Here is a 23,682-nt window from a genome sequence, read left to right on the forward strand (position 1 = left end):
CGATCATCCCAATAAGCTTTTGGACCTCCTTCGCATTTTGTGGTGGTTTCAGGTCGTTTATGGCCTTAATCTGGTCGGGGTTAACCTCGATTCCCCTATGGGTAACCATATAACCTAAGAACTTGCCTGACCTCACGCCAAATGAGCATTTGGAAGCATTTAGGCACAGCTTATGTTTCCTCAAGATGCCAAAGGTGCTGTCGAGGTCCCCTAAATGCTCGGACACCACTTTGCTCTTCACCACCATGTCATCGACGTAAATTTTGATGTTCTTGCCCTACTGTGGTTCAAACATTCTTGTCATCATCCTTTGATAAGTGGATCTCGCATTCTTCAGACCGAATGACATTACCTTATAGTGGTAATTCCCAGTTGGTGTCATAAAGGTTGTTTTCTCCTGATCTTCCCGCGCTAGTGGTATTTAATGGTAGCCTTGAAAGGTATCTAAGAAGCTCATCTGAGGATGGCCTGCTGTCGCGTCCACCAGCTGATCTATCCGAGGCATTGGGAACGGGTCCTTAGGGCACGCCTTATTTAAGTCTGTGAAGTCTACTCAAACTCGTCATTTCTCACTTTTCTTCTTGACCACCACAATGTTGGCCAACCATTCGGGGTAGAAGACTTCTTTAATAGCCCCAGCACGCTTAAACTTCACCACTTCGTCCCTAATCACATCGGCATGCTCTTTTGACGAGCGATGGGGTGGTTGCTTCTTAGGAGTGATGGCCGGATTGACATTGAGGTAATGGCAAATGAAGGCTGGGTCGATTCCAGGGGCATCGCAGGCATCCCATGCAAACACGTCAATATTTCTTTTAAGGAACTCAAGCAGCTCCTCCTTCTCCTGAAGAGGCAGCTAAGCCCCTACTCGGAAGAATTTCTTTGGGTCGCTGCGAATAACCACCTTTTCCAGATCTTCGCATTTCGTCTCCTCGGCAGGATTGTTAGGGGGTGAAATCGGGGTCTGTAGTTGCTATAAGTTCTTCTCAACGGAGGCCGGGGACTCCGCATCGAGCTAATGTGAGACGGCCGCTACTACGCACTGCCTCGCCTTGGGTTGGCAATCGCGGATTTCAAAAACTTGGTTCCCCGACGAGAATTTCACCTTCTGGTGCAATGAGGAAGCAACAGCTCCTAAGGTGTAGAGCCAAGGCCTACCGACGATGGCTGTATAGGGGGAGTAGGTGTCCACCATGATGAAGTTCACCTCCACTATCTCTGGGCCGGTCTGAATAGGCAGTCTAATCATGCCCATTGGGATGACAAGCTTTCCGTTGAAGCTCATCAGAGGGGAGTTGTAAGGCATCAAATCCTCTAGTTTTAACCCCAGCCCCTTGTAGAGGTCAGGGTACATAACCTCGGCCGCGCTGCCGCAATCTACCATTACTCTTTTCACATCGTAGTCCCCAATTCTAAGGGTGATTAGCAGCGCATCGTCGTGGGGCTGAATGGTCCCGATCTTGTCTTCCTCTGAAAAACTCAAAACGGGATGAAAGTTCATTCTGGCTCTCTTCAGCCTTGGTTGGGACTCCTCGGCAAACAGTTGAGCCACCGATAACACTCGTGCAGGGCGCGTACCTATTCTCCCTAACGCGGCCATGATTATGTTGATCATTCCTGCGGGTGGCCTCAGGGCAGCATCCCTCCTGGCTTCTTGATGTCCTTGATAACCACTGGAATGATGTAGAAGGTGCTTCAGCTTTCCTTCCTAGACTAGCTGGTCCAGGTAGTTCCAGAGATTCTTGCTGTTCTCCGTGGTATGGCCATGGTCTTGGTGGTACTGGCAATAAAAGTTCTGATCGCGCCTCGAGGATTCCCCTGCCATCTTATTCGGCCACCTAAAGTATGGCTCGTTCTTGATCTTCTCCAAAACCCGATGTACTGGCTCTCGGAATACGACGTTGACAGTCTGCGTGTCGGTTATTCCGAGTGGCCCTACGAAGTCCTTCCTCGGACGATTGTTGTTATACCGATCTGACCTGAAATCCCTCCTCTCCTGAGGGATAACCTTCTCTTTTCCTCTTCCTTGCAACTAGTCTTCCTCCACTCGCTTATACTTGTCGATCCGATCCATCAGTTGGTGTATGCTGATGGCGGGTTTGCTAGTTAGAGACTTCCTCAGACTGTGATCAGCTGGGAGACTATTTTTGAAAGTGATGATGGCGACATCGTCGAAATTATCTTCCATCTCGTTGTATGTCTCCCAGTATCTGTCCGAGTAGGCCTTTAAGGTTTTTTCGTCATGCATGGATAACGATAACAAAGCGCTCAAGGGCTGAAGAGCTTTGCGGTTCATAACGAAGCGGGAGCCGAAAGCTTGGGTCAGCTGCCTATACGAATCTATGGAGTTTGTCTTTAGACCATTAAACCACCTCATCGCCACCGGTCCCAAGCTGGACGAAAAAACCCTGCACATCAGCGCCTCGTTCCTAGAATGGACAGCCATCATTTGGTTGAATTGGCTTTCATGCTCTACGGGGTCTGTTTTACTGTTGTAAAGGGCGAAGGTTGGCCGCTGGAACCATCGAGGAAGTATGGCCCCTTCTATGTGATGCGTAAAAGGAAACCTGGAGAGCTGATCCAACGCCCTGCTCATGGCATCGTTTCCCAAGCCCCTAAGAGATGGGCTTCTGTGTCTACGTCTCCGATAGTGTTCTTCTTCGTGGGAGAAGGTCTCACTTGGGGGAGTCCTCGATCTTTGTCTATAGTCATCGTCACTTTCATCGTCGGAGGGCGCGTCAAGCCTGGAACGAGATTGCCTTTGCTGTGCATGGTGTAGTTTTCTCTTCAGATCGTCTATTTCTCGTTGCATGGCCCGCTTATCATTCTGTTTCTGAGACATGTGACTCCTAACTTCTTCTTGTTGCGGGGCCCGGTTGTTATTTTGTCTCTGAAGCACGTGGCTGCCCGTGCGAGAATGGCTCCTGTTGGTTTGAGTGGTGTTTACGCTTCTCTCTCGAAACCTTCCATTCTCTTCATTTCGGTCACGTTTGGGGTTAGGGAAGTTACCCTGTTATTGGGATTTGGCTGGTTCGAGCTAATAGGAGCCTGCTTGATGAGGGCCTGATCCTACCATGTCGGATCGTTGTCCTTACTAACACACAAGTTCTTCCCACAGACGGCGCCAATTGTAGGGGGTGGGTTTGAGCTCTCCTTCTATTGGACGAAAGGTCTCAAGCCCAACTGGCCCAATACAATGAATTTTTAGAGAGTGGGTTTAAGAACTAGGTCCTAATTTGAACCACAATCATTGGACAAGGTTAGATGCGGGCTGGGCAATAAGGAAATGGATTAAAGTATGAAATTTTGTCCTTGAGCATTTCGTCCGAGGAACTTAGTGCTCTTCTTCTTCTACTTTCAGTACACAGTTACAATGGTTTTCAAGACCATGTAGATTGACACCGCTTTCTCCTTTTTCTCTCCTCCTACTCTCTTTTCCACGATCCCCCATTCTTGGAGGGTCTCTCACATTATATACTTCTTTCCAATCGATCTCGACCCTCCACTTGTTTATCGTGCAGGTCATCACTCAAGTGCTCATCCCATCAGCCACTTTCCCAAACCCTCTGTGAGTTGCGGCAACCAGGGCCACACTGTTCAGGGGTCCTTGCCTCATTAATGCAGCCAGAACGTTAGTTGGGTGCATTCAATGTGGAGGTGATAGCTTCTCCTTGAATTGCTCTCACACCATACCCCCGTGTATGTCCTTCTATGCTCGTTCTTTCTTCTGGGGGTGCTCTGGAAAGATGCCTTTGATGGCGTGCTGTCCTTTCCTTCTGGGGTCTGGAGTGTCGAGGATAAGATCGTCCTCGGCATCGTCTCTAGAACGTTTGGACTTTCTTCGTGCGTCCTCGAGTATTTTTCCCTCCTCGGCGCGGGCCTTGGGTCCAGTACAAAGTGGGCCAGGGTTGCTAAGTTCCTTAGCCCCACATAAGCGAATCCCAAACAGACCTATAATATTTGTAACATATTTTATTTAAAGAGTGACTCTAGAAGAAAAAAAATTCACAATCTTTTTCACAAATTTCTAAGGTGGCAAATTATATTTGGTATGTAACATCATTTCTCGCTAATGCTATTTTTATTGTGCACTAATTATAACATATTATATATATATATATATATATATATATATATATATATATATATATATAAATTTTTTGAATCATTTGACTTGGTGATATTTTAAAGCAATCACGTACTTCAGCAACCCAGCCAAATTCCAGCTCATCTCTAAACTTATCCTATTCTGCTTCAGCTAAATGAAGCCCAACCTTTTTAGCTAGCTAGGGTAAGACTTTCTGATTATTTGGATGGGCTTGCCACCATGAATTTTAAGCTTTTTGAAGACGACGTCTTTAATACAATAGCTTGGGCCTAAAGGGTACTCGTATTTTTTGACAGTTGATTTTTTTTGTTTTTTAATACCAAATTTTGTTTGCATAGTATTAGAGTATGATATGCAAACAAAATAAGTTAATATGCAAACAAAATTTGGTATAAGTGTATATATATATATATATATATATATATATAAAATTCACAATAGTTGGGGAGATTGGAGTTTAGGTAAGACTTTTTATGGTTTATCTTTTCATCTTCTTGCTTCACTTGTCTTGATGGATTTATTTATTTATTATTATTTTTTTTTTTGGAAAATGACTTGTTTTTGGGATTTTGGTTGGGATTTGAAAATGAGTGAGAAAAAAATTTTGTTGTTGAACTTACAATAAATCATTAACATTTCTTGCAATTTCAAATCTTTACATAAACAACTCCCATTCACAAACACATACTAATATTTACCTAAAAAAATGTCATTTAGGAGCCTCCAAAGAGAAAGCATAAAGATGGCACGAAAAGCAACAATGTGAGGAAAGAGTAGTAGAGAGGTGGATGAGGTCTAAGGGAAAATGAGGCAAATTAGAAAAAAAAAAAGAAAAAAAATAAAAGAGAGATAATATAAGGCTTTTTGTTTTTTGTTTTTTGTTTTTATGTTTTATTTTTTTTTCTTCAGAAGAAATAAAATTAGGCATTATTTATGGTTTTTTTTTTTTTTTTTTTTCAGAGAGGTTTAATCTATGGCGTCCGCTCCTAAACTAATGATAGCTCATTAGACGGGAATTAAACCTCAAATCTCTTATTTAATCATAAAAAACTTTACCAATTGAACTAATTGAAACTCATAGGATTTTGCTAATTATGAGGGGCATTAAGAGTATTTGGGCCAAATCTTCATTAATTACATTTCATCTTATATAAACTCCCAAATAAGTATATGAAAGGAATATTATTTAAAATTTCTTTTCAATCTATCATATTCTTTTATCCTAAACGAAATGCTATTTTATTTTAGTTTATGGTTTTATTAACAAGAGAGTAATAACCAAAAAGATTTTTTATTCACATCAAAAAAAAAAAAAGATTTTTTATTACACTCATTCTATTATTTTCCTTTATTCTTTTTTGAAACAATATTTTCAATATATTAAGTCAATTTTACGAACTCAATAGTCTAGATGGGTCATAACCACAGTAATCTTTTGAGTCAAATGAATAGGTGGGAAAAGTCATTGCCTTAATAAGTAGTAATTTAACCTTAAGTACCAATGCAATCATTCTAAAACCAAAATGGATTAGTTTGGAGCTATTTCTTCCAACACACTATATGACAATTTATAAGATTATTCATATGTACTATCTAAACAATTCATGAGATTTATTAAAAAAGTTATATAATTAAAACTACATATAGATGATTTTTTCAATTGTCATATAATAGGTTGAAGGAAAATAACTCTAAACCAGTTTAGAGCACAACTTTTTTAAATTAGAATTACCTTAAAGTCTTAAACTCAGTCCTAAATTTCCTCACAAGTATCTGAACTAAACAAACTAAATGCATAATCCCTCTTCTCACATGAAAGTGAGTAGACCTTGAATTTAATTAGTGAAAACTAACTATTTATATATATATATATATATATATATATATATAAAGAAGTGAGCACACATTTATTCCACAATCAAAGCTATTTTTTGCTAAATTTTGTGTATTTGCAAAAAAAATGTTAGTACATTTTAAATTAAATATGTTAAAACTCAAAATAACTGAAGATGAATAAAGAGATGAGTTATAATAAGAGTTGTGAAAGAAAGAGTTGTTAAAGAAAGAGTTACTTGTATGTAAGTTAGATTAAATAAATTAAGAGAAGTTTTCTAAATTAATAAATAACATGTAGGTTATGTGAAGGGTTGGAAGACTATATATACGGCTATGCTATGGACTAATTTCATATCAAGAGTGAATGAAGAAAATAGTTAAAAGAAAAGAGTATTGTGTGAGAGAGTGAATTCAATAATATTCCTAAATACTTGAGAGGTTTCGGGCCAAAGACAGGTGTTCTTCTGGTGGAGTTTTGGGCTTGAACACTTTGTGCAGAAGCTGTTCTAACCATACAACATTTGTTGGGTTGTTGTATCCTAGGGGAGACAAGTCAGAGAAGGTCTGCACTGATTACAAAGATTAACCAACCAAGGGCTTGAATCTCCTTAAAGAGAGCGAGTACAGCGTCTCAGTCCAAATAGTGTTGTGTAATTTTTCTCATTGAATTAATAATATTCAGAAATACTATTCAGTTTCTCATTGTGTTATTTCCATTATTATTTTGTTTTCACCAACAATTTTAAGGAGATTCAACACATGGAGCCTACACAAGAGAAACCAAATGAACCTGTTGGAGATCTCAACAAGCCCTTTCGCTTTAAGGGAGCCCACTTCAAGAGGTGGAAAGGAAAGGTCCTCTTCTACTTGATTCTTCTCAAAGTCTCCTACCTCCTCACTGACAAGAATCCATCAAAAGTTCCTACCGATGAGATGAGTGAGGAAGAATATAGTCTCCATCAAGAAAAAATAGATAAGTATACAAAAGATGAATATAATTGTCGCTCTTATCTTTTGAATTGTCTTGCCGATCATTTCTATGATTATTATGATACAACTTACAATTCTGCCAAGAAAATTTGGAAAGCTTTACAAAGCAAGTATAATACCGAGGAGGCTGGTGCAAAGAAGTATGCTGCTAGTAGATTTTTCCGTTACCAAATGGTTGATGGAAAATCGGTGGTGGATCAAGCACAAGACTTCCAAATGATCGTGGCAGAATTGAGATCCGAAGGCATAAAGATTGGAGACAATTTGGTGGTAGCTGGCATAATTGATAAACTACCACAATCTTGGAGGGAGTTCCAAAAGACTTTGTGACACAAACAAAAGGAGACATCCTTGGAGACTTTGATCACACGCATCCGTGTGGAAGAGGAGGCTAGAGGACAAGATGCACTCATGACACAAGAGAGCAATGGTAATTTCACCACAAAGGTAAACCTTATTTCAGCCAATAATAATATGCCCAAAAATCATTTTCCTAGAAATTTTCAATTGAAGCCTAAAAAAAGAGCCTTTAAAAATAATAATAGACCTCAACGAAGGGGAAACCCAAATAAAAATTACAATAAGAACCAAAGACCCCCTTCATAAGATCAATTTAATAGATCTTGTTTTGTCTGTGGCAAGAGTGGGCATATTGCTCGATTTTGCAAATTTCGGAAATGTGAATCTGTCCCGCAGGCTAACGTAACCGAAGAGTTTTTAGTGGCTATGATTACAGACATCAATATGGTGCAATATGTTGAAGGGTGGTGGGCAAACTTTGGTGCTAATAGGCACGTCTGTTATGACAAAAATTGGTTCAAATTGTACACTCCTTTTGAAGAAGAAAAAACTGTTATGCTTGGTGACTCTAGCAAAACCAAGGTTCTTGGGAGTGGTGAGGTTGAATTGAAATTCACTTCTGGACGCATGCTAACATTGAAAGATGTTCTTTACACTTCGTCCATAAGGAAGAATTTGTTGTCAAGTTTTTTGCTTAACAAGGCTGGCTTCAAGCAAACTATGGAATCTGATTATTATGTAATCTCTAAAAAGGAATTATTTGTGGGCAAGGGTTATGCTTGTGATGGAATGTTTAAATTGAATGTTGAGAATAATAAAGCATCCACCAGTTCAGTTTATATGCTTTCTTCTATTATGCTTGTGATGCAATGTTTAAATTGAATGTTGAGAATAATAAAGCATCCACCGGTTCAGTTTATATGCTTTCTTCTATTAATTTTTGGCATGCTCGTTTATGTCATATAAATAGTAGATATGTGGGAATCATGAGTAGTTTAGGATTAATTCCAAGATTGTCAAAAGATTTTGAAAAATGTGAAACTTGTAGTCAAGCTAAGATTACAAAAGAGCCTCATAAAAGTGTTGTAAGAAATACCGAATTGCTTGAGTTAATTCACTCTGATTTATGTGAATTTGAGGGAATTTTAACTCGTAGAGGAAATAGATATATTATCACTTTTATTAATGATTTCTCAAAATATACAACTATTTATTTGTTGAAAAATAAAAGTGATGCTTTTGAAAAATTTCAAGATTTTTTAAAAGAAGTTGAAAATCAATTCGGTAGAAAAATAAAAAGAATAAGAAGTGATAGAGGCCGTGAGTATGAATCAAATGCATTCAACTCATTTGTTTAGTCTTTGGGAATTATCCATGAAACTACTGCACCATATTCACCTGCTTCTAATAGTGTGGCTGAAAGAAAAAATAGAACTTTAATTGAGTTAACAAATGCTATGTTAATTGAATCTAATGCACCTTTACATTTTTGGGGTGAAGCTATTTTAACTGCATGTCATGTTTTGAATAGGGTGCCACATAAAAAGTCACATACCACACCTTTTGAGATGTGGAAAGGGCATAAGCCAAATTTGAGATATTTAAGAGTATGGGGTTGTCTTGCTTATGTAAGGCTTACTGACCCTAAAATACCTAAATTAGGTATAAGAGCTACTACCTGTGCTTTTCTTGGTTATGCGATTAATAGTGCAGCCTATAGATTTTTTGATCTTGAAAACAAAATAATTTTTGAATCTGGTGATGCAATTTTTCATAAAGAAAAATTTCCTTTTAAATTGAAAAATAGTGGGGGTGAAGAAAATATTTTGTCGCAACCTAGTTCTTCTACTTCACATTTGCAAAATCAAGAAAATTTTGAAATGGAACCTAGAAGGATTAAAAGAGCTAGAGTTGAAAAAGATTTTGGTCCTGATTATTATGTTTTTAACATTGAGGAAAATCCCCAAAATTTAAAAGAGGCTTTAACATCACCTGATGCTATATTTTGGAAAGAGGTTGTAAATGATGAGATGAAATCTCTAATTTCTAATAGAACTTGGAAATTAGTAGATCTTTCATCGGGTTGTAAGACCATAGGTTGTAAACGGGTCCTTAGAAAAAAGTTGAAACCAAATGGATCAATAGATAAGTTTAAAGCTAGACTTGTTGCAAAAAGCTTTAAACAAAAAGCTGATATTGATTTCTTTGATACATTTTCTCCGGTAACAAGAATTACATCTATTAGATTGTTAATTGCTATTGCTGCAATTTTTGATTTGAAAATTCATCAAATGGATGTAAAAACTGCTTTTCTAAATGGGAACCTAGAGGAAGAGATTTATATGGACCAACCTGAAGGCTTTGTAAAGCCTAGACAAGAAAGCAAGGTATGTAAGCTAACTAAATCCCTATATGGCTTAAAACAAGCACCTAAGCAGTGGTATGAAAAGTTTGATTCCTGCATGATTGAGAATGGTTATAAATCAAATGAATGTGATAAATGTATTTATTCTAAATCATGGAATAATCTACATGTTATTATTAGCCTCTATGTGGATGATATGTTGATTTTTGGTTCAAATATGCATGTTATAAATGAGACAAAAAATATGCTTAAAAGCCATTTTGATATGAAAGATCTTGGTGAGGCTAATTTTATTTTGGGCATGAAAATTACAAAAACATGTGATAGAATATATCTTGATTAATCACATTATGTTGAGAAAATATAATTTTCATGATCACAAAAGTGTATCTACTCCTTTTGATTCTAGTGTTCATTTATTTCCTGTGAATAATGATGATGAGATTTTTAATCAAAAGGATTATGCTAGTATCATTGGTAGTTTGCGTTATGCTACTGATTGTACTAGACCTGACATTGCATATGCAGTAGGAGTGCTTAGCAGATTTACTAGCAAGCCTAGTAAAGATCATTGGCTAGCTATTGAGCGAGTCATGAGATATTTAATTGGTACCAAAAACTATGACATATTTTATAAAAAGTACCCTACTGTGATTGAAACTTTTAGTGATGCCGATTGGAATACTTTGTCAGGTGATTCTCTCTCTACCACTGGTTATATTTTTACCTTAGGTAGTGGTGCTATTTGTTGGAAATCTAAAAAGCAAACAATAATTGCTAATTCAACAATGGAAGCTGAATTAATAGCATTAGCTTCAGCCAGTGAAGAAGCAAATTGGCTTAGAGATTTGTTATATGAAATTCCACTTTGAGAAAAGCCAATTCCACCTATATTAATTTATTGTGATAGCACTGCCGCAATTGGTAGAGTTAAAAACTGTTACTACAACGGTAAATCTAGACTTATAAGAAGAAAGCACAGTACCGTGTAATCTTATTTGAGTAGTGGCATCATAACTGTAGATTATATTAAATCTAATGATAATCTTGTAGATCCATTTACCAAGGTCTTGGCAAAAGATAGAGTCTGGAATACATCGAGGGGGATAGGACTAAAGTCCATAGAATCATGAGCCATGTATGAGGATACCCAACCTAAGGATCAGAGATCTTGAGAATTGGGTTCGATGGGAAAAACGAATCATACGATGGTCGTAAGAAATGCACTATTCATTTTTTTTAATTATTTATTCTGTAAATAATTTTTTAATTGTTCATCCCTATGATGTAAGTGCATTTATCCTGTAATGTAGAGAGGTTAAGTAAAAAACTCTTAATGAAATTTGTAACTCGTATGAGTGGGGTGTCAGAATTACAGGAGCACCCTTAACAAAATTTCACCTATGTGAATGTGGGGGTGGGGCCGCTCCCTATGAGATTTGGACTTAATCTCAAATACACTCATGAAACTGGGATCAGCACACGGCCATAAAGTGCTAGCTATAAAAGCTCAAGTCGGAGACTACTACTGACTCTGGAGTAGAGATTGTTGTTTCACTAAGTGAAGGTTCAATGCAGAGCACACCTTCATGATGCATAATAATCCCTCTTTGCCCGGTAATCTCTCATTTTCCAAATTTAATATTAAAATGAGTGGGGGAATGTTAGTACATTTTAAATTAAATATGTTAAAACTCAAAATAACTGAAGATGAATAAGGAGATGAGTTATAATAAAAGTTGTGAAAGAAAGAGTTGTTAAAGAAAGAGTTACTCGTATGTAAGTTAGATTAAATAAATTAAGAGAAGTTTTCTAAATTAATAAATAACATGTAGGTTATGTGAAGGGTTGGAAGACTATATATACGGCTATGCTATGGACTAATTTCATATCAAAAGTGAATGAAGAAAATAGTTAAAAGAAAAGAGTATTGTGTGAGAGAGTGAATTCAATAATATTCCTAAATACTTGAGAGATTTTGGACCAAAGAAATGTGTTCTTCTGGTGGAGCTTTGGGCTTGAACACTTTGTGCAGAAGCTATTCTAGCCATACAACATTTGTTGGGCTGTTGTATCCTAGGGGAGACAAGTCAGAGAAGGTCTGCACCGGTTCCAAAGATTAGCCAATCAAGGGCTTGAATCTTCTTAAAGAGAGCGAGTGCCGTGCTTCAGTCCAAATACTGTTGTGTAATTTTTCTCATTGAATTAATAATATTCAGAAGTACTATTCAGTTTCTCATTGTGTTATTTCCATTATTATTGTGTTTGCACCAACAAAATATATTACTAAAAAACCTCTACTCGAAGTTAGTTTGCTATATACCCTTTTTGGAACTTGAGATTAACTCGAGTTTCAAGCAGTGGCGAAGCCAGAATTTTAGTTTGGGGGGCAAGATTAAATATAAAGGTACATGTAAATTATATTTTGTTCTCGTATTTTTTCAATTTTTTTTCATGCCTAATGTAAGAGTTGAAATTTAATAGTCATTGTTATCCTTAAGGTATTCTAAATTCTAAGGTGATTATAAGTTTAAGTAAATATTTTAAACAAGTAAAACACATAAACATGAATGAAAAAAGGTAAATTAATAGAGATTTTTCATGCTAAATCTGTATTAGGGAACAAAAAATGGTGATCCAACTTTTTAAAATCTCTTATTTATTTTGCTACATTTACTTACAGCCTGCTTATGATTGGTATATCATAAAGGAAAGAAGCAATTTTGACTTAATAACGTTAGAAATATTATTAAAAAAGAAAAGAATACATCTAGGTGTACAATACAAAAAATAGTAGAGATAATAACTTATGTATGACAACAAATGCATAACTGAGTTTGATGTGGGGCTTAGGGTGGGGTAGGGGTAGGGGTGGGGGGGGGAGGGGGGGAAATTGCCCCCCTCGCCCCCTCTAACTCTGCCCCTAGTTTCAAGTCAAAATCGAGATTAGCAAATTCAAGTTCCAAACAGATAGATTCTCATGCGAATTGTCTGATGTGGTATTTTCAATTAGACAATCCATGCAAGTGGCTATCTACTTGAAACTCGAGCAAGCTAACAAAAGAGGCTAACTAACAAATTAACTTTGGGCGTAGGCTTTCCACTAATATATTCTTTTGCAAAAATTTAATATTTGGCAAACAATGCCCACTATCCAAGTATACAAACACAATAGTATACACCCTAAAAACGACGCCGCTTTAAGATATTCCATCGCCAGCTCCAAATAGGCAAATACCACAACGCAATACAATACATACAAGCAACATTCGCAAGAAAATTCGATTCCCTTCAAAACCCTTTTCTTTCTCTGACTTTTATTTTTTCAATTTCAAAATTTATTTTTATTCTTTCTCACAGTCCCTTCTCAGTTCTCACAGCTACACCAATTTCAACAGGTTCGAATTTCTTCTATTTATTTTAATCTTTTTTATTTAATATTTTTTGTGAATTATAACATATGTAGATGTATTATAAGTGAATTAGGGTTTTCAAAGATTGTGAATTTCGAATTTTTTGTTGTTGTTGTTGTTGGGTTGGTAAGTTTGTGTTTGGATACCGAGAAAACAGAGGGGAAAGTTTGCTCATTTATGTGCGTGTGTGTGTTTTTAGGGATCTTTAATTCAATGGAATCAAATAATTCGAATTCTATGAGAGCAGTAGTAGTTTGGATGGTGCTGAAATTAGTGGATTTTTTGGTCCTCTAGGTCACAAACTCAAGTGCTTTTGAGGGTTGGTAGCTAGAACCAGTAGATTCTCTTATGGATCTAGGTCTCTAATTCAAAGCGAATATGTATAATTATGTATGCATGTTTATGGGGGGTTTTTCATGATTTTAGGATTGGTAGCTTGAATCAGTAGGTTCTCTTATGGATCTAGGTCTCAAACTCAAATTGAATTTATATGTATGTATGTATGTTTAGGTTTTTCGTGCTTATAAGGATTGGTAGTTAGAATTGATAGATTCTTATGGGTATATTAAATTTTGAGCTTCCAACAGGATTAATTGGAGGTAGGTTGGTTTGGAAGTTCAATTGCAACCATAAGTTTGATGTGGGTTCTTTTAATGAGGTTTCCAGAGGTTCTCATTAGGTTTTAGTTGCGGTTTTTATGGAAGAGCATTTGGTATAGTAAAGTTCCTTAGAAAGTTGTCTTCTTTCTTTTTCTTGGATGTGCCTTGGGAAATATTTTTTTGGCGGATATGTGTGTGTTATGATGTAAATTCAATCGTGCGATTTATTTTAAGTGTGCTCGTAGTTAATTACATTCTTAGGGTGCATATATGATTGTGCAATTATAGAAAGACTCATTTTATTCAAGCTTGATTGAGAGTGGTAAATTTTGTAAATTGCTATAGCTGTATTATACCAGTATTTTGTAAACCTAAACATCCCCCTTTCCCCTTTTCTTTTTGGTGTTTTTTAGGTTAATTTGGTATGGCAGGAAGAAACCGTGGTCCCCGTGAAGCATTTAATGACCGTCGTGGTTACCCACCTGAAGGACCTTTCATCCGGGGTCCTCCAATGCCGAGGCCTCCTCCTCATCCTGCTTTATTGGAGGAAGAGCTTGAAATGCAGCACACTGAGATCCGAAGGCTCTTGGGTGATAATCGAAGGCTGGTTGAAGACCGTATGGCACTGCATCGTGAACTTGGCGCTACCAAGGAGGAACTTCACCGCATGAATCTCATCATTGCTGACATTCGTGCAGAACAAGAAATGCGCTCTAGGGAGCTTAGGGAGAAAACCATGAAGCTTGAGGCTGATCTTCGAGCTACTGAACCATTGAAAAATGAGGCTGTACAACTTCGCTCAGAAGTTCAAAAGCTGAATAGCCTTAGGCAGGAGCTTTCAGGGAAAGTTCAGAGCCTCACACAAGACCTTTCAAAATTGCAAGCTGATAATCAACATATTCCTCATTTAAGGGTAGAGATTGATGGGCTGCACCAGGAGGTTATGCATACTAGGTCTGTGCTTTAGGCTACCTATGAAGCTTTCTTTTCTCATCCTAAAGCCTATTGTAGCATGTAAACTTTTAGCTTGAACTTTGCATATTAATTGAAGACTTTTTTCTGTAGAGCTGCGCTTGATTATGAAAAAAAGGCAAACATTGAGCTGATGGAACAGAGACAGACAATGGAGAAGAACTTGGTTTCCATGGCCCGTGAAGTTGAGAAGCTACGTGCAGAACTTTCAAATGCTGATAGTAGGCCATGGGGTGCGGGTATGATCTTTCTATCTCACCTTTCTCTAGGGACAAGTTAGATTTTTCATTGGATCTTTGGAACTTTATTGTGATAATGTATTACATGCAGTGGTCTCTTTATGGACACCCATATCCTAGTAGATGCATTTCGCACCTATATTTATGGAGAGTCTCAGTTTTAGGCTTTTAGCCTTTTGTTGTTATTTTTTAGACTTACAAAATAGCCTAGTTGCAATTGACGAAAAAAAGAAAAGAAAAAAAAGGTCCACAGTCCACATTGTGTGGATGTTGGACCACTTGCTATAAAAAAGCTCTCTTGCTTTTCATCCTACCTATAAGCATGTATTTTTATAATTGTCTTGGCAATTTGACGTCTTCCTTGTTCACTTATAAAAAAAAGAAATGGTGTCTTCCTTGTTCAATCATTTGCTATTGTTGCACGCAACAAACCATCTCAGTAAAAACGTTAGCAGTTCTACTTGGAATACATAAATATGTTATAATTGAATATTCTTTCTCATGCAACAAATCAACCACTATCCAAGCATAAAAGTATGAAGGCATTCCATGTTTGAATTTATACATAAATATAGAAGGTACTGAGGAGTATAGAAACAATTACTTTTGTTATGTGAACTTCCAATTATATTCTCATTTATTATATGGGAAGAGACAAAGAGGGTTGGAAATATTGAAACATCTATAATGAGGAAAACAATGGAGAGTTTGTACATGTTACAGCTTGTAGAGGATAAGTTCTGCAGGAGGAATAATATTGTCTTGTTTCCTATCATGGATGGAGAACTTATTCTTATTACCATAGCCTGGGGTCTCTCTTTACATTTTTTTTTTTTTTTTTTTTGCACATTCTCTATGACTTTCCCAATTTCCAGGATCATTATCTTCTTCTATTTTCAGTAATTAACCTGCCTTCGTATATTAAGATTCTCCTTCATATGTGGAAACATCAGATTCCATGTCAGTGTAGCATTGGTTGGTTTAGGCCTCTCTCTCTCTCTCTAATGCACTTTTCTTTTTCTTTTTTTTCATTTGATTATAAGTCTCTCTTATGCACATACATGCCCAAAGAAATAGATGATGATCCTATTATCTTTCTGTCTTGGGAAGTAGAAATCCTTATAGATTTAGACCTGATGAACTGATTAGCAGTACTTCTCTACAGCCCTTGTATATGGTGGTACCATGCTCAATTTATGTTTGTTTACTCGTATGCTAAGATTGGTTTTTGAGCAGTTGAAGTTAGAGAAACTGGTGTCTTACTACTTGTTGGGAACAACTTTTGTCTATAATTTTTTCACTTTTCGAAGCCAAACTTTAATTGTTCTCTTGCTTGGTTGGTGTTTAGAATCATTATCCAGCTGTCATACAATTCAGAAATTTAGAAGAGCGGGCACATTATATCTGTGACTATTTGGAGTTTCATTGTTGTGTTACACTTTGCTTTCAATATCTTTAATGATTTATGGTTTTTGCAGGTGGACCATATGGGATGAAATTTAGCAGCTCAGATGGCGTTTTCCCTAATCCTTATGGGGATGGATATGGAGCTCATCTGGTATGTGTGTTCACATGATGAGGATTATATTTATTGGGTTTTGTGGTCATTTAATTACCTTATTAGGTTCTTAATGTTTATTTTGGTTTCTTTATGTTAACTGTTTTGTTTTCTAGGGTGCCGCTGACAAAGGTCCTCTGTATGGTCCGGGTCCAGCTGCATGGGGAGGACCTGAGAAGCCTCGCATGACTCGTCGTTGAGATTTGGGTGATTACTGTTCAAATGGAGCTATGCCTTATCTGTCTCTTTCGATCTCCGTTATCCGAATACATTGTTAGTTATGTGTGCATGCCACATCAATAGTAATTTATCTGAATACATTCGTAGTCATCCTGATCTAGCGTTTATAAGGTTTTAATGTTGCTTTAAAGTATAGTATTGGAATAACTGGTTCTATCTTTTGCTGATAGTTTCTGTCTTCTTATTACCATTATAACTTGTCTTGTTGAATTCTCTTCTTTTTTCTGGGCACTTTTTGTTGATTAATTTTATTTTTATTTGTTGTCTATAAGCTTATTATTTTGGAATTTTGTGGTATTGTATCACAAATACATGAATTTCAAATTTTGGCTGTATTTGGTGTGTCTGGAGGAGGAATTCTATTAGAATCATATGGAAATGGACAGGAAAGATACGTCATGTTGCCTGACTGCAGACAAATAATCTGATCTGCTGTTGTAGTTGATTCTTTGTTTTGAAGTTCTAATGTGATTTATGGTGTGCATCATGGACAATGCATTTGAGGTGTTATCAACTTGTGATTTGGTATTTGGTTTATTAGGTGTGATTTGTTTTTTTTCCTTGGAAGTCTGTACTGAAGATATTAAGTAATGCTTCCTGGACCTTGGAGGAGAGCGCCTGTTATATTGTTATGCATGTCATTCTCTTTGGGAAAATAGAATCCGGAGTTCATATTCATTTGGATATTATAGAGTTAGATTGACATTTTTTTCATTATAGAAAATGATGAACAGATCTTATTGCCATGGGATCAGATTATTGGAAACACTTTTTGCACTGGAAGTGCTCATGTACTGTGGCTTCCCATTAACAACTGCCTTTTCTAGATATGCAGTTCAAGCATGTGTTGAGCGTACTACACTAATCAGGAACAGTGATTTCAGAATGACATGTATCTCGCAGTGCAATGTTTATAAATAAACGTTTAACAAGCCCAGGAACAATCTTTTGGTTGGATTGCTAGGAAATAATGTTTTGGAGATATTCAGGCTTCTATCATCTGTAGATTTGGTGATTAGGAGTCAATTTCCATATGTTTTTGTGAAGTTTTGTTCCTTGGATGAAATTTGTAGCACTGTTTTAGTATCTTAAATATGTCACCGCAGTGGATTTTAGTGATTGCACAGCTAGGTAAACCAAACATCTCTCTTTTGTTTAGATTGTATATTGAATACAAAGTAATTGTCCCTTGCATTTATTGTTAGTCAAAACCCATTTACTTAAGGTAGCTTTAGAAGAATCAATGGTGGGAGTGTTTTCAGCTTATCTGTGGCAATCTTTTAGTAATTCTTTGGTGTAATGTTGGATTTCTGTTTTTGTCTTTTATGATTATCTGTCATCCATGGGGTGGTGTTGTGTGGTTAGCATGAGTTGACAGTGTACCAAAGGGCACTAAACTTTATGGTACTATGGTACTCAGTTCCATGGGATTTGATTAAAGCTGTTTTGGATGGAGAAGATATAATTCTACGTATGCTTTATACCGTTCTCTGTTATCAATCCTGACAGTTTAAATAGCCAAGTTAGGTTTTATACAATTCCAAAGATGAGTGAGGTTTAGCGAGATATGAAATTTTTTATGCCTGATCAAATTTAGTTTGGAAATGGAACTTTGTACCCAAAATGGAAGATGGAGCATGCTTCTAAATTTAGCTAGTTTTATTGGAAGCAGATTTTAAGGTTATGAAGGATTGGTTGGATCTGGATGATATTGGATGTAGGATGGCACAATGGAGGTTGAATATATATATCCATACAAAAGGAGGTAGATTTTCGTGGACAGCCTTCTCATGAATGTTCTTCTGTCATGGTATATTCCCTCTTTCCCTCTACAAACAGGTGTTGAAATCCAGGAGTTGCAGTTCAGCTATCTTGTGTCATTGCGAAGTTTCTCATTCTTTATTTGTATTGTAATCCTTTAAACTCTTTCAGTGGTCAAAATATTCTGGCCACTTCCATGATAAAGAAGTTGCTCCAACCATTGAAATGACCCTGGAATATCTGAAGAAATGATGGTGACCATGCCATGTGACAAGAAGCCATGCTGATTTGAACTTCATAGGCAAGTATTTTGTCTCTTTTCAATGGTTGTATGGGTCTGGAATTTTACATTTTGTTTTTCTAACTAGACTTTGTAACTGGCATTAAATAATGCTCATGGGTCCCTTTGATATCCTAAGTTTAAGGTTTATATGTTGCTTTATTCTAGAACTCTACTCTTAAGCAGGCTCTAGGTTTTTGTTCAATCTTTTGGTCTCTCTTAGTATGATATTTTAGCCTGTATAATTGCTATATACCTATTGAATCTCTCATGGAATGGGGATCAACCTTGTAATGAACTTCACCAACCATTTCATGCTACGTTCTGTGCTTGCTCCTCATCTTGCTATTTTTTAGCCTGTGTGGTCATCAGTTTCACTACGGACCTGTAAAGATAGCTTCTAGTTTGTTTTGTGCCATGTCATGAGATGAGACTAAGGCGATGTTATTAGGTTTTGAGAAGTTAGTCTTTAATCTATTAAGTAGTAGAATCGGAATAGCAGCTGACACATCGCTTCTTTAGAATAATATGATATATTGGTTGGTTGTGTAAATTGTTGGATTCTTAGATATTTAGAGATTTTAGTGATTGTTTGAACTCTTATAAAAGGGCTTTTTTATTATTGAACTTATTTCTGGGAGTTCGAAAAGTAGTGCATGTTTGAAGGAGAAATGTTGTGACTTTTCTGGGGTAGTCAGGAAGGTCATTGTCTTACAAGGACTCTTCTGGATGGGTATGGCACAGTGTAGATTCTGAGATTAAAATGGAAGACTAGGGTGACTTTGATGGTTTATATAATGGCCTTATGTTTCACATTGGTTCTCCTATTTCATTTAGATCCTTTAACAGTACTGTTGGAGTTATTGAAAATGGAAGATGTCTCTTTGAAGATGTCCATTGGATTTTTATCTTATTGGTGGAGACATCTCAGGTGAAGTTTCTCTCTCTAAGTTTGCATCAAGAATTAGCATTAAGTCCTTATATCTTGCACTGGTGATGGATAAGCTCACTAAATCAATTCAAGAGGAAGTTCCTTGGTATATGCTTTTTGTAGATGATATTGTTTTTGTAGATGAAACTAAACATGAAGTTAATGTTAAGTTAGAAATTTGACATGATGATTTAGAATCTGAAGGCGTCTGATTAAGTTGGATTAAAACAAAGTACATGGAGTGTAAATTAAATAAAAGTAGAAACAAGGACCAAGGGGCTATAAGACTTGATGATCAAGAGAAAGAAAAGAACAAGTACTTCAATATCTTGGACCATTTATTGATAAAGATGGAAAGATTGAATTATCGGACGAGCATGGTGGATGAAGTGGAGAAACACATTAGGAGTATGGTGTAATCCTAGAATACCTATTAAGTTAAAAGGAAAATTTTATAAGACTTCTATAAGATCAACTAGATTAAATTGCAATAAATGTTGGGCTGTTATGAAGCAAGAAGCAACATATTCATAAATGAGTACAGCTGAAATATTGGAAGGTGAACATTAGATAAATAAGTCAAAATACGAGGAAAAATAGGATTTGAAATGAGGAAATTCTCTTATAGATAGGGGTGGCCCCTATTGATAAAAAGATGAGCAAGACTCACTTGAAATGGGTTGATCATTTTATGACGAGAGTAAGTAAGAAAGTAACAAAGAGTATGACTTCAAATTGAATAGAATTGTGAAAAAGAATACGCATGGTTGACCCTGAGTAGTCTGTTCAAGATCATAGCTGACCCTAAAATTTTGGGATTAAGGCTTGGTTGTTGTTATTTTGGTGGCTGGAGAAAGCATCAATGAATTGCTCTAGTTGCCTGGAGTAAGCAGCTGCGATAGGAGCAGAAAACATTCTGTGCAAGTTTTTTTCACAGATGCCCTGAGATCGTTCCAGTTTTATCGAATGCATGAGCCTACTTTAATGAAAGAAATGACTGAATGTGGAAATTAAGATCATAATTTTTGTGTGGTACAGCTGTTGTTCAGCACACAGACCTTAAATATTGGTAAGAGAGTTCTTTCTGAGTATACATCCCCATTACATTGACTTGATCCCTTAGGTAGCTCAACTGTAACTTATAGCTTGTTATAGTTTGATTTTTTTTCCTGTTTGGAATGATGGTGTCATTGTTGCTTCCTAGTCTGCTGGCAATTTGCAATTCTTTTTCTGGTGTAATAAGTGCAATGTTGTTTAGAAGACAGAAATGCTTTTCTGAAGGGTAAATTAATAGGGGAGTGGCTTCATATGGTAACCATGTATTTGTCTCATCAATGTGATCTTAGTAAAATTATATGCATAAAGCAGTTTTTTCAATATACATCTTTCTTACTTATCAAAAAAAAAAGAACGAGGAAAAGTTAGCACTTGGTATTAGAAATATTGATGGGTCCTTGAGGCTCTTTGCATTGTTGGACACTTATGGCCTGCTGACATGATTCAGACAATTCAGTATAAATTTAAGCTGTTAATATTACTGCTGGTATGAAGCATGGGGTGTTGTGCGATTGTCTGGCTGCCAAGTCGGCTGCAATATCATTTGTTATATTGTACTTCTATAATATTTTTTTGTGAAATATATTTGATGGTTACATAAACTTGTAACATTTTTATTACATTTGTTCTCTTATATATGTATTTGTATATCTTGATATTGCCAATTTGTTGATTTTGACTAATTTTATTCATATTGTGTTCTGCAGATGGTATGTTGGTGCCTTTTGTGGATGATTAAAAAAGAGAGAGAGAAAAGGATGTCACATGAACTTATCCAGTGCCTAGTTAAAGGAAATTCATGTTTGGTGTTGCAGTTGGAGGGTTGAAAGCAATTTTCATGTGTTATTGCCCCCTTAAGGAGGTGTTCTGCAAGGTGCTGCAAACCCTTTTAGTGAGAAGCATTCCATTTTGACCACATTTCTGGAGAAGCAGCAATTAGCTGCTTCTGAAAATTGCTAGTCTTAATGAATTTTCTTGAGACCCCAGTTTCACCTTCGTCCTTTTTTGTTAAATGAAATCCCACACAATTACCTACACAATACCCTGTTCTTCCACCGTCCTGTATTTTTCCCCTTGCCAGCATCTTTTTTGTGCGTGCACCGTTACTGATCCCACCGCTTCATTTCTGGATTTCAATGCCATAGAATGAAAAACGCCTTTGCAAGAATATGTCAAACATTCTGAAGATTTGATTTCCTAGCTTGTTTGTGGAATCTATATTATTTCTGAATCCAATGTGATACTGGAGTTGATCATAAACATGAGTTGTTATTTTGTTCTGAAGTTAGAGATGCTTCAAGAAGGGAAGAGCACCGGTAGCAATAATATTGACTATTGAGCCAAAAAGACGACAATGGTGATACCAGCTAGTGCTGTTGTAAGTTGGGAGTGTTTTCAATTGGTATTTGAGGAGGTCAGGCCCTTGGGTGTGGTTTTGACGATGAGAGGTTTGCATGGGTGATCACTGATCAGGCTGTACAAGCACTTGGCTATGGTAGCTATGGTTCCTGACATTAATGTTCGCTTTTGTTGGGTTTAGTTTTTGCGGATCTTGAACTTAGCGGAGGGATTGGGAAGCTTGGGTTGAGGGGCTAATTTAAAAGAAAAGTGATGGGCTTCAGTGGTTACCATTGGCGGAGGAATATTGGTAAATGTTGTTTGTTTTATTAGTGGTTCACTCTTTAAAACTAATAGAGTCAATTTAGAATAAATAAATTATACAAATTCATGGTCTATTTTTTTAGCACATTTGTTTTTCAGTTGGAAAGACTTTATCTTATGAGATTGAGAGATTACAATAATGCTAATACCACACTTGGCCACAAATGTCCCACATAACAAACTATGATTAGTTGTCTATCATATCAAATGAACTTACCATTTTTTCTTTACCACTCATGGTTGTGGCATGTGTGGTAATTGAAGAGATTATGCTAAATTGTCAATAAGTTGAGTTAGAAGGGAATATTATTAGGGACGACAAAAGGACAAGATAAAGTCAGATCATCCACCCTTAGGGGTGTGTTTGTTTGGAGGTGAAATAGGGTGGATTGAAAACTTTTGAGAGAAAATGAAAAATAAAATTTTTTTGGAATGTCTTTGGTTGAGTGGAATGGAAGGAAAATAAATAGTAGGGCTTGGGTGTTTTTTCCTTGAGTCCACCAAAAAGTTTTCTACCCAAAATGGAGAGAAAACTAAAGGGAGAAAATGAGGCTGTTTAATAAACAAAAATGCTCATGTCCAGTTTTTTTTTTTCTTTTGGACATGTTGCCTCTTTTTTTTTTTTTTTTTTTTGGCTTGTAGGTAGGCATGTTCTTTTTTTTCTTTTTTCTTTTTTTTTTTCTAGACAATACTTTTTTTTTTCTTGGGTTGTGGGTGTGATAGTTGTTTTGTTTTTGTTGTTTGTTTGTTTTGTTTGTTTTTTTTTTTTTTTTTTTTTTTTTTTTTTTTTTGTGTTTAACTTGACATGAATTTTATTTTTTAATAAATTAGGTGATTGCATTTTTTTTTTTTTGGTTGTCTGTGACTTTTTTTGTTTTAATTGGCCATCATTTTTTAATAAGGGTGTATGAATAAATTTATACAAAATCACTTTTTTCATCCCTCTACTTTTCCACTCCCAACCAAACAAAAATGAGAGAAATTAAAATCTTTTTTAACCTTCCACTTTTTTTATCTTTCCACAATTTTCTATTTTTCTACTTTTTCACTCTTCCAACCAAACGGACCCTAAAAGGAAGTGATATTGTCTCAAACTTCTCTTGCCTCGTTGGTTGGGGAAACCTTTCTTGTCTAATTCTTGCCCTACAAGACTAAGACCCAGCAAGACCCAAAAAAAAAAAATCCTGGCTGCCCTGCATTTGATTTTACGTCAAAAAAATTCTCGTCACAACATCTTCCACTTCTTTGCTGTCATCACATATTCCATTGAGAGAGAGTACTTACAGTTTTGTGTGGAAAAAATATATTGAATGGGGAAAATGATATCAAATTTATACAAAATAAAATGGGTAGAAGAAGAGTCAAAATATAA

The 23,682-nt window shown here is 36.3% G+C and overlaps 2 protein-coding genes across 3 annotated transcripts; one reads left to right on the top strand and one right to left on the bottom strand.

The window, feature by feature from the left end:
• Nucleotides 1-562: 562 nt before the first annotated feature.
• Nucleotides 563-1,600, bottom strand: LOC115990023. The gene is made up of 2 exons (XM_031113884.1): nucleotides 1,106-1,600; nucleotides 563-844 (listed from the first exon to the last, which is right to left on the bottom strand). Exons 1-2 carry the CDS (start codon nucleotides 1,598-1,600, stop codon nucleotides 563-565), a joined length of 777 nt encoding a protein of 258 aa, XP_030969744.1.
• Nucleotides 1,601-12,804: 11,204 nt separating this feature from the next.
• LOC115992832 (protein FLX-like 3) lies at nucleotides 12,805-22,384 on the top strand. Of its 2 annotated transcripts, XR_004092682.1 has the most exons (6): nucleotides 12,805-12,997; nucleotides 14,025-14,565; nucleotides 14,677-14,822; nucleotides 16,301-16,380; nucleotides 16,497-16,653; nucleotides 21,356-22,384. XR_004092682.1 is itself a non-coding variant. In XM_031117069.1 (5 exons), the coding sequence occupies exons 2-5, from the start codon at nucleotides 14,036-14,038 to the stop codon at nucleotides 16,578-16,580; spliced, it is 840 nt and encodes a 279-aa protein (XP_030972929.1). In that variant the 5' UTR covers nucleotides 12,806-12,997; nucleotides 14,025-14,035; the 3' UTR covers nucleotides 16,581-16,886. The 2 variants fall into 2 exon arrangements, 1 of the variants encoding a protein (XP_030972929.1); XM_031117069.1 differs by lacking the exon at nucleotides 21,356-22,384 and having other exon boundaries at nucleotides 12,806-12,997; nucleotides 16,497-16,886.
• Nucleotides 22,385-23,682: the final 1,298 nt, after the last annotated feature.

Source organism: Quercus lobata, chromosome 5 (assembly GCF_001633185.2).
Source record: "Quercus lobata isolate SW786 chromosome 5, ValleyOak3.0 Primary Assembly, whole genome shotgun sequence".
In the NCBI taxonomy this organism is placed as follows: domain Eukaryota; kingdom Viridiplantae; phylum Streptophyta; class Magnoliopsida; order Fagales; family Fagaceae; genus Quercus; species Quercus lobata.

Coding starts and splice junctions, on each gene's coding strand:
- LOC115990023 (XM_031113884.1), bottom strand. CDS start 1,600: ATGGCCGCGTTAGGGAGAATAGGTACGCGCCCTGCACGAGTGTTATCG. Junction 845..1,105: donor CTTCCTCATTGCACCAGAAG/GTGAAATTCTCG, acceptor CTGCCTCTTCAG/GAGAAGGAGGAGCTGCTTGA.
- LOC115992832 (XM_031117069.1), top strand. CDS start 14,036: ATGGCAGGAAGAAACCGTGGTCCCCGTGAAGCATTTAATGACCGTCGT. Junction 14,823..16,300: donor TAGTAGGCCATGGGGTGCGG/GTATGATCTTTC, acceptor TGGTTTTTGCAG/GTGGACCATATGGGATGAAA. Junction 16,381..16,496: donor ATGGATATGGAGCTCATCTG/GTATGTGTGTTC, acceptor TTTGTTTTCTAG/GGTGCCGCTGACAAAGGTCC.